This window comes from Macrotis lagotis, chromosome 4, assembly GCF_037893015.1.
Source record: "Macrotis lagotis isolate mMagLag1 chromosome 4, bilby.v1.9.chrom.fasta, whole genome shotgun sequence".
Taxonomy (NCBI): Eukaryota; Metazoa; Chordata; class Mammalia; order Peramelemorphia; family Peramelidae; genus Macrotis; species Macrotis lagotis.
This window is the reverse complement of record NC_133661.1, coordinates 164744431-164759386: the sequence shown is the minus strand read 5'-3', so window position 1 is coordinate 164759386 and position 14956 is coordinate 164744431. Positions and strand designations below refer to the sequence as shown.

At 36.4% G+C, this 14956-nt stretch overlaps 1 protein-coding gene across 1 annotated transcript in view; it reads left to right on the top strand.

Moving 5' to 3' along the window:
- Positions 1 to 8596, top strand: part of LOC141521728 (aquaporin-9-like) — a 55036-nt gene extending 46440 nt beyond the window's left edge. Inside the window, 4 exon segments of the mRNA XM_074234575.1 lie at positions 833 to 951; positions 4531 to 4581; positions 4583 to 4749; positions 8260 to 8596. Coding sequence (XP_074090676.1) covers positions 833 to 951; positions 4531 to 4581; positions 4583 to 4749; positions 8260 to 8407 — 485 coding nt within the window. The 3' untranslated portion in view covers positions 8408 to 8596.
- The last annotated feature ends 6360 nt before the right edge of the window (positions 8597 to 14956 follow it).

Sequence of the window (14956 nt, the reverse complement as noted above, 5' to 3'; positions counted from 1 at the left end):
ATATATATATATATATATATATATATATATGCTAAATTGGAGATAATTAACAGAGGGAAGGCACTAGAATTAAGGGGATGGGGAGGTTTTGGGAAAAGGTTTCCTATATCATAAATTTAGGGCTAAAAAATACTGGCAAAATGAGTTGATTGGGGTCACTCACTTAATGACAGAGTTGGGATTTGAACTCAAATCTTCTAAATTCAAACCCAGCATGCATTTCCCTGATGAAAATGGGATTTTGGAATGGGAAAATACTGGAATTTAAAATTCAGTCTCACCACTCAAAGGTATAATCTTCAACAGGAGAACTGAAAAATAAGCCAGATCTGAAATGTGGGCTAGGCTCTGCTACTAGCCAAAAACATTCACTACTTTTCTTACTCCGTGAAGAGGTAACATGGTAGAATAGGGAAAAAAAACTACCCATTGGATTTGAAATTAGAGGAGACATAACTTCTGGTTTACCACTAACTATACACAGAAATCCATATCTTGCTTAGAAGACAATTTTTGAAATTCCAGAGGAAAATTTGTTTGGTTCCAAGATCCCCCTTGCCTCAGGTTCAGAATAGTCCATCTGAAGTAGATATGGGCTTTCTGTGCCCCTCCCTGTTGCTAACCAAAATCTTGGTGATGATCCTGGATAGCTCCAGAACCACTCTGTGATTTGTCATTTTGATAACCATCATCTTCCAAAACTGGGAAAAATCTAAGGCAGCAACAAGTCTCTTTTCAATGTTTAAGCAATATGTTGTTCTATGTCCTGGTTTTTTCCTTTTAATGATGCTCCCCAAAAGACACTAATAAACAAGGACTTTTTTTTTTATAGATGCAATTATGTCATTTGCTGAGGGAAAACTGATTGTCACCGGAGAAAATGCAACAGCACAGATTTTTGCAACATATCCAGCTAAATACCTGACTGTAGCAAATGATTTTGCAGACCAAGTAAGTTCAGAGGCAAGGGAAGTGGATGTGGTAGTAGAATGCTCATGAAACAGCATTAGTCAGAAAATGGAAGCTGAATCTTTCAAGTGAAGGATTAATGGACATGGTTCAACATATTTTATGAAATGCATATATTAATTTTTTAACGATATTCAATTTAGATATAAATCTCTAAGAAAGCCCACACACTACTCTCTCTCTCTCTCTCTCTCTCTCTCTCTCTCTCTCTCTCTCTCTCTCTCACACACACACACACACACACACACACACACACACACACACACATTTACATTACCAAGCAATACAGACATTCAAACTATGCTTCAAAATTTATTGTGTTTCTTTTCTTCACTATCGATGAAAGAAGGGGTAGAGAGAAGGAGAGAATTTGGAACTGAAAATAAAAAGAAAATAAATATGTTCCTTATTTTGTCACTTTAAATCAGTTGTCAGCATCTTGACCAAATAGGCAACTGACCAAAAAAGCACTACTATTCACTTTCTAGAAGTGCAAAGACTTATACTGACATCTTGAGGGATAAAATTACTTTTATATTAGCATACAAGGGGAATTTTCTGATTTTTTTTAATCTTCATGAAGAGCAAAATTATTCCCTATCTTGTCTCTGGGATAGCTACAGAGAGAATTCACAATATAGGGTTAGGAAAAACATTCAAATAAGATGATGTATAAACTACTTACAAACCTTAAAGAGATATATAAGTGTTGCCTAATAATTATTATTATGAATTATAATAATTAACTGATAATTACAAAATGATAATAGGAATAATTCAATAGTCAAAGCTAGTTTTTAAAGAGTTGCCAGGGAAGAAAAGATCTGGGAAATAAGTAGAAACTGATGGAACTAGAAAGAAATGGTTGATTTCTCTGTAATGAAGGAAGGAAAAAGCATAGCCAGGAATATGACTTAAATGGAAAGACAATGGTTCTTAAAACCACCTAAAATTTTAAACATCTCCCATACTAGATTCTATTATTTTATATGCTCTTAATGAGCTGCTTGTATATAGTTTATAGAAATCACTACACTTTAAGAACTCAGGGTGAAGAATGAGTAAAATATTTTTGGACCATGGCCAAATGCATAAATTTCTGCTCTGACTATGCATATTTGTTACAAGTGATTTTTTTTCTCTCTCCCCACCATATTATTAAGGGGGGGGATTGAGAAAAATACATTTTATTATTAAAATTAGAATTTTTTAAAAATCATTAATAAAATAGCTTATGAAGCTTAAGAAAAATTGATACTGAATATTAATTATGAATAGATAGAAAGGTATATAGCCATATTCCTGAGGTCACTTCCATAGGAAGGAACCCCAAGCTATTAGGTATAAATAGCAGAAGTTTAAAAAAATATCCCTTTCTCTAGGCTCTAGGCTAGTTCACAAGTCGTCCCAAGAAAGTTCAATGATTATCCTACTTTAAAGATCCCTAGAGTAAGAGATCCTCTAACTTCTATTCTGGTTTCCCATGATCCTCCTAGTCAAGAAATTTCCCTTAAATTCCTCCTATTTTATATTAGTTTCAAAGTATAATTGAATTGATGGCCATATTTAGGTAGGGATAACACAGCATTTTTCAATAAAGTTGTTAATTGTTTTCCTCCTCAAGAACCAGTAAATACAAAAAAACTCAACCACTCAATATTTGCTAAGCTATGTTATTAATTTCATAATCAGTTCTTTGGCAGACTATAGTATATTGGATAATTTATGGTACCTGTTCTTAAGGATTTCAGACTATCATAGAGGAACAAAGCAAACATTTAACAGAAATATTTGCATACAAGTATAATACATTACCAAAGTATATTGGAGGATAGAGTAGGACAAGATGGAGGAGAGTCCCCTGGGAAAAGATGGACTTTAAGCTGATCTAAGATAGGGAAAAGATACTTCAAGGTGATTAGGAGAGCAATGATTTCATATATTCAAAGGAAAGTTGAGGGTGCACAATGGGAGATAGAATTTTTGGTAACATGGAGTCAGTCAGCAGAAAACTTTGTCATCTTCAGCCAGAGATAAATCTGTCTATGGGCCTGTATAAACTAGTAGCTTTCTGTACAAGAAATGTTTTGCTTCTAGGATTAAAAGGAAAGATTGTAGTCATTAAGGAATAGGAGCATATATTGGTACTGGGGAAAAGTTAAAGATACAATAATCCTTGAAGAATGGTTCTATTTGCCAAAGGACTCCACCCCTTCACTTCTTCACAAGAAGGGATCAGAGGATGATTGGTTGCTTCTTTATAAATCTTCTTATAAGGATTTTCCCTTTAAAGGAAATAGGAAACCTATCTGATATGTTTTCATCTAAGGTAGAAGATGATAAGGTCTATTTTCATTTACCAAGTTGGCCAGGATTTCATTTTTCTTTCTCAGGATTTGACCCAACAACCACCGTTGTGTTAGCCAGAGTCATTGGGACATCACAAAAAGGGAAAGAATCTATTCATTTCTGAATCCTTCCATATGGTTTGGGATTATTTCCTCTCCTCAACAGAAAACAATACCCTCCAGGGATATGACATAGAAGCACACTATGGTCCTTTCTTGTTTTATATTTGGCCTCAGAAATTTCGATTCTTTGACCTTTCCCAATGACAGGAAGTATTGAAGGTAACATTAAATGGCTAACCCAAAAAATGTTTGTACAGAGACCTCAGGCATACTTGGTATTTTAGCCAAAAAAAAAAGCCAAGTTGTAGTCTTGATCTTACATGTGCACATTTTCCCTAATAAGAATGTAAACTCTTTAAGGACAGGGACCACTTAATTTTTGTCTTTATATTCTTTTTTTGTTTGTTTTTTAGATTTTTTCAAGGTAAATGGGGTTAAGTGGCTTTCCCAAGGCCACACGGCTAGGTAATTATTGTGTCTGAGGCCAGATTTGAACCCAGGTACTACTGACTCTGGGCCTGTGCTCTATCCACTGTGCCACCTAGCCACCCTGTCTTTATATTCTTAGTGCCTAGAACCGGGACACAATTAGATAGCACTGATTACCAGTGCCTAAAACATAGAAGGTGAACTTAATAAGAATTCATTAATTGTCTCTTTCAGGGAGTTGATTCTTTGACTCCCAATTTTTATCTTCAGAAATCATTTAGGATGTCATTGATTTCTGATATCAAAGAAGGCTAACCAGAGGGCTTGGCATTCAGGGTATTTTTCTGGCTTTCTGATCAAATTAAGTTGATTTTAGTCCTTCTAGTGAAATTCATCCCCCAGTGTCCAAAAAAAGATCATACTAAGTTCTTTTCCCTCATTCAGAAATTGTTTTTTCAAGGCCCAGTTGCAGAGGTCAGTGATTATTGAGATGACTGTGAGAGGTCCACTGAGCTTCTCTAGTTTGGGAGTAAGGAAGAACAATCATTAGAGACACATAAACAATCCCTATCTTTGGGGATTGAAAATCCCAGTCTTTAGACCAATGGAACCTCTTAGAGAGGAAGCATTTTCCACTCTTAGTAGTTCACAATTTCTTAGCCTTGAGTTCACTGGGAAGGACATAGATTTAGCTCACTGATGCTTGCTTTTCCCTTTCCAGGTGATGTCTACCTCATTCCTTCTCATGGTTATCTTTGCCATTTTTGATGAAAAAAAACTGGAGGGTCCCCAAGGGTCTAGAACCCATCGTCGTTGGCCTGCTGATCCTCCTCCTTACCTGCTCGATGGGAATGAACAGTGGTTGTGCTATGAACCCTGCAAGAGATCTGAGTCCCCGACTTTTCACAGCTCTGGCAGGTTGGGGGTTTGAAGTTTTCAGGTAAGTGAGTTTGATGGAATTCCCTTGACTGGTGATAAGGGAATATTAAGGGAAATAGCATTTAGGAAGAACTATACATGTGTGTGTGTGTGTGTGTGTGTGTGTGTGTGTTTATCATCTCACAGAAAGGGTATGTTGTTTTGTTTTTTGGTATTGGTAGACAACATCCAATGAAGAAACCTCCTAGCTTAGTAATTGTTCTGCTACTTAAAATCTTAGATGCCCAGTAACCTGAAAGGTTAAGTACTTGCCCTGGGTCACACAGTATATCAAAAGGAGGATTTGAACCCAGGTCTTCCTCACTCTGAAATCAGTTCTTTATCTTCTATACCATACTCCCTCTCACAAGATTGATTTTTAAGTTGAGAAAAAAAATCTGTTGCTGAGAAATAAGTAGAGAATGGTGTATCCCACACAGAGATAATCCCTTACACTTATACTAAATTTGAAATAGAACTTCCTATGATAAATGACTAAATATTTATTATTATCATTATTATTAACTCAATTTCTAGCATAAAGTATGCATTATAAAAATGTTAGCTATTATTATTATTACGTTTGGCAAACATAGGTGCTATAAATGTTTATTCTCCCTCTTTATCCCCTCCCCTAATGGGCAAAATTCAGAGATTTGGTAGTCCTTCCCCACAATGCTGAACTTCACCTCCATCAGTTGGGTGGACATGGGAAAGTTGATTCAATTCCCTCCTAAGTAAATTGAGGATGACATTACCATAAGAGAATATTTGTGACAACTCAAAATAAGATAAGTCTTCACAGGACTTCTTTGCAATCTTTAAAGAATTATAGAAATGTTAGTTAATAATGTTCTTCATCCTCTTCTCAGAAGGACCCAAGGGGATATTGAGCTGTTTGTCAATTCACTACAGGCTCCCTCACTTCCCATGAGGCTATGTCTCATCTACTTCCCAAGTTCCAAACCATCTCCCCCCACCCCTACCCCCAGCCTTTCTCTTTAGCCAAACACAACTAGTTTCAAGAGAGTACCTTATTCACCCAACAAACTCTTGTTCTGAGATTGAGGGATGGTCAAAAAAGCACCAAGGCAAGCTCTGGCTTCATGTTTTCTGTGGAAACGAAAGAACTTGACTTCCTAAATTCTTACATGGGCATACACATGCAGATATTATTGTACATATTATTGATTTAATCTTTCTAAGCAGTATGAGCTAGGTTGGCCTCTGATCAAAGTTTGTACCCAGAACAAGGATCAATCAGAAGGCCTTCAACAAAACACTCTCCATGTGACAAGAAGGAACAAGAGAATGAATAGGAACAATGCATGAAGCACAGTGACCACTTATCACAGGGCAGAGAGTAGCTTATCAAAGTTCCATACTCCCTGACTGGTCATTTTGAACTGGAAGCTTGAAGGATGTAGATTTCTCCAGATGCATTTGTGTAGAGTTAAGCTTTCATTGAACCTTTTCCTCTCTTACATGGGGTAATCTCTCCCTTCTGAGGCACTAATTGGCAGTAAGTTTGGTAGAAGGCAATGATTTTCATAAGGCCATAAACTTGTTCCAGGGACCAGTTTGGATCCTTTACCATCCTGGCAACTTCCATTCAGTCATATCTTTCTTGTTCCCCCAGTTTGGAGCGGCTATGCCCTTGTGATTTTCCAATTATTCCTTCATTCATAACTATAACTTATTTCCTCAGGCCCAAAATAAGCCTCAGGCTTTGGGTCGAAGAGAGATGGATGATACAATGAGATCTTCGCCTGCCTCAGAGAGCACAGCAAATTTGAAGAAAATTTTTTTTAACTTTACTGTGCAATAATAGTGACATCTGGTGGTTACTGCATCTAATATCAGGATCCCTTCCAAAAAACCTAAATCTAGGATTTAGACTCTGATAGAATCTTGATCTACTTCAATTCATTTTAAAAACAAAAAAGAGGCCCAGAGAGGTTAGACAACCCAACCATGGAGCCAAGACTAGGGGGAAAGAGTAAATTAGGTAGGAAATCACTCAGTACACAACATAAAGTTTGAGGTTTTTTTACAAAAAAATTCAAATTAACATTTGCCATTAATATTTTTATTATTAATTTTTGTTGATATCAACAGAAACAATATGGTTGTTGATTGTTGTATGATTCAATTCAACAAGTATGATTTAAATCAATAAGTAGATATAAGACACCAAGGTTAATGATAGGTTATTGAAATAAAAAAAGAATAGATCATAATCTAAGGAGTTTTATTATCTACTAATTATCTAGATTATAATAGAATACATATATTTAATCAGAAAAATTCCACTCTCTGTAGTATATATTTATATGGTGCTAAATTAAGTTTCTGTATATTCTGGGCTCAAGTCTCCATTAGACAGAAATATATATGCATGGGACATGATTTTCCAATGTAATGGGTTAGGGAGTAATTTTTCAACTTTGCCTATGTGGAGCACACAAAGATTCTATTCCATTTACCCCAGATCATTTAGCTAATTAGTAAAGGAGTTGGGTACTAGAATCTAGTTTGTCCTAATTTCCAATACAAAGCTCTTATCCATCTTACTCCTCTTTTCAGTCCCCTTTTATGAGTTCCCTTCCACAATCAGGAAATACACTGCTTCAGAACAGGGGCTAGTCATTATTACTATTATTGTTATTATATATGTATTCCTGATGGTTAAACACTACCTAGCACTTTGTTAGAGCTTAATAAATATTTGATCTGGCTTCCTAGCTCTAGTGAATGTGGTGAGAAATCACTACCAAATTCAGCTGCCTTAAAATGTAATCAAGCATATTGTAATATCCCAAATTATCTGTAAACTCTTAGGAATACTGGTATGAAAGATACACACAGGGAAAATTGTATCAGAAAGTTGGCTATCTCAAAATTAAACAGTGATTTACTATGTACTTTGTACCTAACGAGTGCTTAATAATAGTTTATATTATATAAAAATATATTAATTATATTTAAATTTTTTTAATTCATTAATTTGATTTACATACCCCAAACTTAACAGTAGTAGTACAGTCCTCAAAAAGCTTGCACTTCACATATTTCTAATTTGATGTTAAGAAACCCATGGATCTTCCAAGGATCCTGGCAGTGTTCCCTTTCAGCTTCTGCTGTTTCAGGTTTGGTTGGTTCCCCTGAATGAATAAGGCTCCTCAGCATTAACTATAGGTATGAGCTTAGTTCTTATGGGTCCTATTGTTTGTTTGCTGTTCATACAATAAATCATGTGAGTTAGATTGATTAGAAGTCAAGTCAGCAGGGTCCTGACAGTCTGGGAAATCCCTGCTTCATTATTTCCTTTAGGGCTTATCTCCTATTACCTATTCTCTACCCCAAATGAAGAAATGAAAAAAAAAAAAAGAATTGAATGCATACACAGTAGAGGTCCATAATTCAACTTTTGATGGGTAGAAAATCTAAAAAGATGGGTAGAAAGTCAGAGAAAAATGAGTCATCCAAACTAAACATAAATTGTAATATGAATTTCTTATTTGTATTTCAGGGCTGGAAGCTATTTCTGGTGGATCCCAGTTGTGGGGCCTTTGCTTGGTGGCGCCATAGGAGGCTTCATCTATATCTATGGCATTGAAATCCACCATTCAAAACCAGAACAAATAGGGGAGAAAAACGAACTGAGTGTGATAATGTAATAACATGTCCCATGCAATTGAATGCAACCAGGGGTCTATAACTGTGTTTATCAACTAAAAGTACAAAATTGATGAAGTTGTAAGACTGAAAACTAGGAAAGAATTCACTCATTTGTATTGGGTCCCAGGGAATAGATCATCTACTGAAAAGCTGTAAAATTAAGCAAGAAATTGAGATGAAGGCTGAAACCTTTGACTCTGCAGGTTGGTTATTCCTCTAGAATAGTACTTAAGATGGAATCTTCTCAACAGAGCAGAATTTTGCCCCTTCGCTTTTGCTTTCATCCTTATGATGTTAGTCCTTTGCCGTAGGACACTTGATTACTGACATGCTCAGCTGCTTTTATCCCAATTGCATTATCTATAAAGAAATATTTTCATTTAGTGCCATCAAGCACCATGGCCTTTTATTGTATGATCCCAAATATTATTTTCTGAGTACCAAGGTGTATATTCAAAAATGTACAGCTGTCTTAGTTAACTTATTTGTGACTGGAAGCTTATGTACTTAATTAAGGTTCTAGCCACTTGTCAACTCTGCTGTTATAATGTACTCAGTGGTGAGTCATGCATCCTAAAAATGGTTTTGGAAAAAAAAAACCCAAAAACAACTGAAAATGACTTTCAAAAGAAAATATAAAATATGTTCATGGTCCTTTAGATCAGACATAAAAAAAGCACTGGACATGCCTCCATGTCTTTAATAAATCAGAGGAGGACTGAATAGGAATCAAGACTTTGATTTGCTGCAAAAAATTACTATCTTCCACCTCTCTTTTCTACTTCCAATGTATTGGCTTCCTATGAAAGTCTGTATCTGTTGAGGGAACTCTAGGGTATTATCCACCCAGAGCCACTGGATTTTAATAAGCCAACTGAGCAATCAGCAGCTATATTGTGGAATGGATTATTTGGTCATTCCTGATCTGCTTTTCAAGATGGCTAAATGTAATGCATTGACCTCTTTATTTTTTTTTTGTTTTTTTATTTTTATTTTTTGTTTATTTAAGACAATGGGCGTTTTTAAGTGACTTGCCCAAGTTCACACAGCTAGGCAATTATTAAGTGTCTAAGGTTGGATTTGAACTCAGGTCCCCCTGATTCCAGGGTCGGTGCTCTGTCCACCTAGATGTACCAATAATTTGCATTTTTGTCTTGTAAATATTTGATAACTAGTTTGTTTTGCATACCACTTAATATAGAAAAAAAGAAGTGGTGATTTTTTACCTAAGAAAGAAGATCATGACATTGATATTATCATGGGGGCTGCATAAATTTTGGAGATCCAAACAAAATTTTTTGAAAGCAGAAATATTTGATAATTGGATTAATTCCCTTTAAATAGAATATGAATTCCTACAGACCATCTACTGTCTTTATAAACCCCACATATTGATATCATCTATGTTTTATTATGTTTTTATTTATTTTGGTTAAACATTTCTCAAATGCATTTTAAAGTAGTTCAGGGAATTTTGCAGCCCAGTATTCACTTGTCTGATACCTCTTTAGAGGACAAGAATTGATTATTTTGCCTAAAATGTAACAGGATCTTCAAGATGCATAATATTTCACTTTCTCTAAATCCTTTAGTTCTAAGATATTTGCCAACCATCAGCCAAGAACTACTTGGCATATTGTAGTCTTTTTGTGCTTTTTTACATTTTAGATAGAGCAGACCACTAGACTACTAACTCTAATGAGATTAAATTTAACAATGATAAATATAAATTCCTAACTTTGATTCAAATGCCTAACTCTCTAACTGCACATGTCTAAGGGGAAGTTGACCTGACAATCATTCATGTGAAGTGGCAGGTGAAAAAACTACCAAGATCCTATACTATATTGAGATGCACAGAATCCAAACCATGGGAAGTGATAGTTTCATTATGCTTTGCTGTAATCAGATTCTAAAGTATATATTCTGAGTACCACATTTTAATAAAAGAATGGGAAACTGTACAATATTCCAAAGAGAATAAGACCCCTGAAAATCCTGAAACATGGAAACTGATTGAAGGAATGAGGACATATAGTCTGGAGAAAGGAATATATGCATTCAAGGAGGAAGCAGTATTCAAGTATTGGGGAAATGGCCTGGAGGTCTTGTTTTGCCAATGGAATAAGAGATGATATGTTCAGGAAGATTTTGCTTTATGTAAGAAAAACTTTAATAATAAAAGGTTCAAAAGAGGAATAGGTTACTTTCATGATTAATGGGTTCCCCTTTATTTAAGGTCTTTCAACAAAGACTGGATTTGTGAAAAATATTAAAGAAGGAATTCTTCTTCAGGTATTGGACTAGTTGATTTCAGAAGTTCTTTCCAACTCAGAGAGTTTGTTATTTATGATCATTTTACTGCTTTGGCCAAAATAGCAAGTTTCTTAATCCTCGGAATGGGAGTCACTAAGAGATATCATAAGATCATAAAGGTAGGTTCTAGATGGTGAAGTTCAAAACTTCCAGTTTTACAGATAAAGATTTGAGGGTCAGAGAGAAAAGTTGAAGTAATATCCTCAGAGGCATACAATTAGTGTCTTAAATGGAAATGAATCTGTTTTCCCTAGCTCTCTATCTACTACTCTCTTATTAGATTAACAAATCAGTTCTTTAAGGCATAAGAGAATCTGCCCTCTTTTCAGACTCCCAGAAAAGAGAATGGTATAGCAGCTCTGTTTGTGGTGGCAAAAAATTGGAAATCAAGTAAATCTCTTTCAATTGGGGAATGGCTTAGCAAACTGTGGTATATGTATGTCATGGAACATAGAACATGTTCTATTAGAAACCAGGAGTGATGGGAATTCAGGGAAGCCTGGAGGGATTTGCATGTACTGATGCTGAGTGAGATGAGCAGAACCAGAAAAACACTGTACACCCTAACAGCAACATGGGGGCGATGATCAACCTTGATGGACTCACTCATTTCATCAGTGCAACAATCAGGGACAATTTTGGGAATGTCTGCAATGGAGAATACCATCTGTATCCAGATAAAGAACCATGGAGTTTGAACAAAGTCCAAGGACTATTTCCTTTAATTTAGGGGAAAAAACCTGATATCTTATAGTTTGATCTTATTATCTCTTATACTTTATGTTTCTTCCTTAAGGATATGATTTTTCTCTCATCACACTCAATTTGGATCAGTGTATAACATGGAAACAATGTAAAGACTGACAAATTGCCTTCTGTGGGGGTGGGGGGAGGGAAGTAAGATTAAGGGAAAAATTGTAAAACTTAAAATAAATAAAATCTTTAATGCAAGAAAAAGAGAAAAGAGAATGGTAGACCTGCTGCTGTGATTTCACTACTTTCAAGTCAAGTTTCAATGTGATCCTTACCAAGGACAGTTGCTAAAATCCCTTCTAAATCCTTTTTGGTGCTCATTTCCTAGTAGTCTGCTATAGTGGGATGGTCACCAGGCTCTCACAAGAACTCTTCAAATATGTGAAGACTTGCTCTCAGGGCTCCCTTCAGTCTTCTGGCAAAATAATCCCAGCTCCCTATTCTTTCCCTTAATTTATTTTAAATAAGGCATCTCTTTTAAAGTCAACCTCCCATTTTACAAATGAGGAACCTGAAGTTTAGCAAATTTAAATGGTTTGCACAGACTCCAGGCCTGGAGTCAGGAAAACTCAGCATCCTGATTTCAAATCTGGCCTCAGATCCTTAATATCTGTGTGACCCTGGGCAAATCACCTAACCATGTTTGCCTCAGTTTCCTCATCTGTAAAATGAGCTTAGTGAAGAAAATGGCAAACTACTCCAATTTCTTTACCAAGAAAATCCCAAATGAGGTCACAATTTGAACACAACTGAACAATGATAACAAAGATACAGAGAAAATGGCAGGGAAAAAAATTTGGTTCTTCTCAGTCAGTTACAATAATCTTTCCACTCCACCACATAATATCCCAACCCTTTCAGATTCATCTTTATATGACCCCACTTAAAATGGGGATTCTCAAAATCTTAGGAACCTCATAAACATTGGGAAAGAAAGCAATAATGAAGAGATTCAGACAAGTCCACAAGAAATCTGAAGCACACCTGAAGAGATTGTTGGAATCCAATGTTCAATCAAGAATTTATAATAAACATTAAGTATCTACTTTGTTCCAAGCCCCTGTTCCAATGCTGATGAAGCAATCCCTACTCTCATGAAGTTTACATTTTAAAGAGACCAAGACCCAAGTATAGGAGATAAGGGATTGGGATTTGTGATTTTAATTGTATAGAAAATACTCTATTCATAGAAGTCAGCAATAAATTTATAGTTATGCTGAGTTTCCCATGGGACACACAACTTTAGTGACCAGGGCCACAAAGTCAATGTTTAGCAGTTGTAGGACTTGGACCTGGTCTTTCAACTTCAAGGCCATCTCTACATATACACTAGACTATATCATCTCTCTGATAAGGAGATGTGGAATAAACCCAAGATATGCAAATTTGGTAGCTTTAACAGATTAAAACTTAAAGAAGTGGGGGAACATCGGCCCAAGAAAAAAGCTGATTTATCATGGAAATGTCTAAGATGACATTTTTGTATGTGTTTTTACAAGGGAATGGGGTTAAGTGATTTTCCCATGGTCACACAGGTAATTAAAGTGTCTGATACCAGATTTGAACTCAGATCCTCCTGATTCCAGGGTCAGTGATCTATCCATTGCACCTCAGTAGAGAGGAATCCAAATTCAGCCTCAGACACTTGATATTTACTAGCTATATGACCTTGAGCAAGTCACTTAAGCCTGATTGCCTTATATCCAGTGCCATCTCCAGTCATCCTGATTCATATTCTGGACCCCTGGACCCAGATGACTCTGGAAAAGAAAGTAGGTCTGATGACTTAGCACAGCAGCGCCTCACTCAAATCCAATTCATGTGCTTCTCATGGCATCATCTCCCTGATGATGTGGTCTTCAAGAATGAAAAAATATCACATCAAAAAAAAAAGTTGGTGGGAACAAACTTTTGGGGAGAAATTGAATTCATCATTGGACATGCTGGGTTTGAAGGCTACGCAAAAATCAGGTGGGGATATCCAACAGACAGCAGTAGATAGAGTTTTCATAGAAGAGACTGGAGTTACCCAGATCAAGATTTAGGAGTATTAAAACAGCAATATAAACAAGTGAAGTAAATAATGTTTACAAAGCATTCTCCCTCTATCTCATTTGATCCTCACAATAATTCAGTTAGCTAAATATCATTTGGATCATTTTATAAAGTAACTGAGACTTAGAAGTCATGTCAATCAGTTTATTAGGGCAGGATAATGAGAAGATAGCCCAGATCCACATATAAATATCCCCAATAAGTTGCAGAAATATTTATCAAAAAAATAAATCATATGTTGACTTCTCTACCCAGGAATCCCCAAAAGGTCCCCAGACAAGATCTTGAGATAGACTCTGGATAGGTGGAGGACAAAACACAAAGGGTGACATGAGCCCAGCAGCAGGAAAAAAGCCCAGGCAAAGTTCAGTCTAGATACTCAAAAGTCAAGACAGCAAGATCCCAAGGAGCAGATTAACCATTGGGGGTTACAAGTATTACCTTCTCTGGCAGAGGAAAGGCCATTATGCAAGGACCAACTTGAGTATCTCTGGAGCTTGCAGCAACCCTAGGTCTGTTGGTATAGTCACTTAACCCAGCAGCAGCAGAAAAGGACCTCAGGTAGAGAGCTTCAAGAGGAGAGAGGGTCTTGGAGCCCTATGGCAAGAGACAGTCACCAAGCAGACCCTGCCCATACCATTCAATTACAGACTGAGCCAAGAATAGACCCACTAACCTAGAGACTGAGCCTGGGGAGATTTAGTAAGCCAAGGCAAAATCTGAATACCATTAGGAAATAGCTTGATTTGACAGAAAACAAGGGAATAAAATCTGAAAAGAATAGTGAAACTACAACTCCAGGTAAAGTTTCAGAGAAGAGAAGGGCCACAAGTACTATAAGAGTACCTAAATTGAATAGCCCTAAACGAAAGAATGGCAAGGAGATCAATATATTAGAATGTATGATAGGCCTTTCCTTCTCTCTCAAAAACTAAATGCCCTGAAAATTAAAATGGGCCAGACAGAACATGACAGTGAAACACGAAGAAGTATTAAAATGAAAATTGGGAAAAAGAAGACAATCCAAGGAATACTGACCTGGAAAACAGAACAAGGAAGAGCAGCTAAGAAATATTGGGTTATCTGAAATTCATGAACCCCCTAAAACTGGCTATCATATTTTAAGACATTATAAATGAATGCTTCCCCTAATTCTAAGAATAATGAAACAGGAGCCAAGATGGTAGAGTGAGGCAGGAACTTGCCTGAGCCCTCCCAAATTACCCTCTAAATACCTTTGAAAAAAATGCATCAAAATCGATTTTAGCAGTGAAACAAATTTTTAGCCCAGGACAGCAAAAACCCAAGGAGCAAGTTAACCAGGAGGGCTAGCAGGAAAGTATCACTGCAGTGGGAGGAGAGCTTGGTTTCTCATAGATGGTGCCTGAGTAAGAGAGCAGCAATGCCCTGTACCCCAGGGCAAG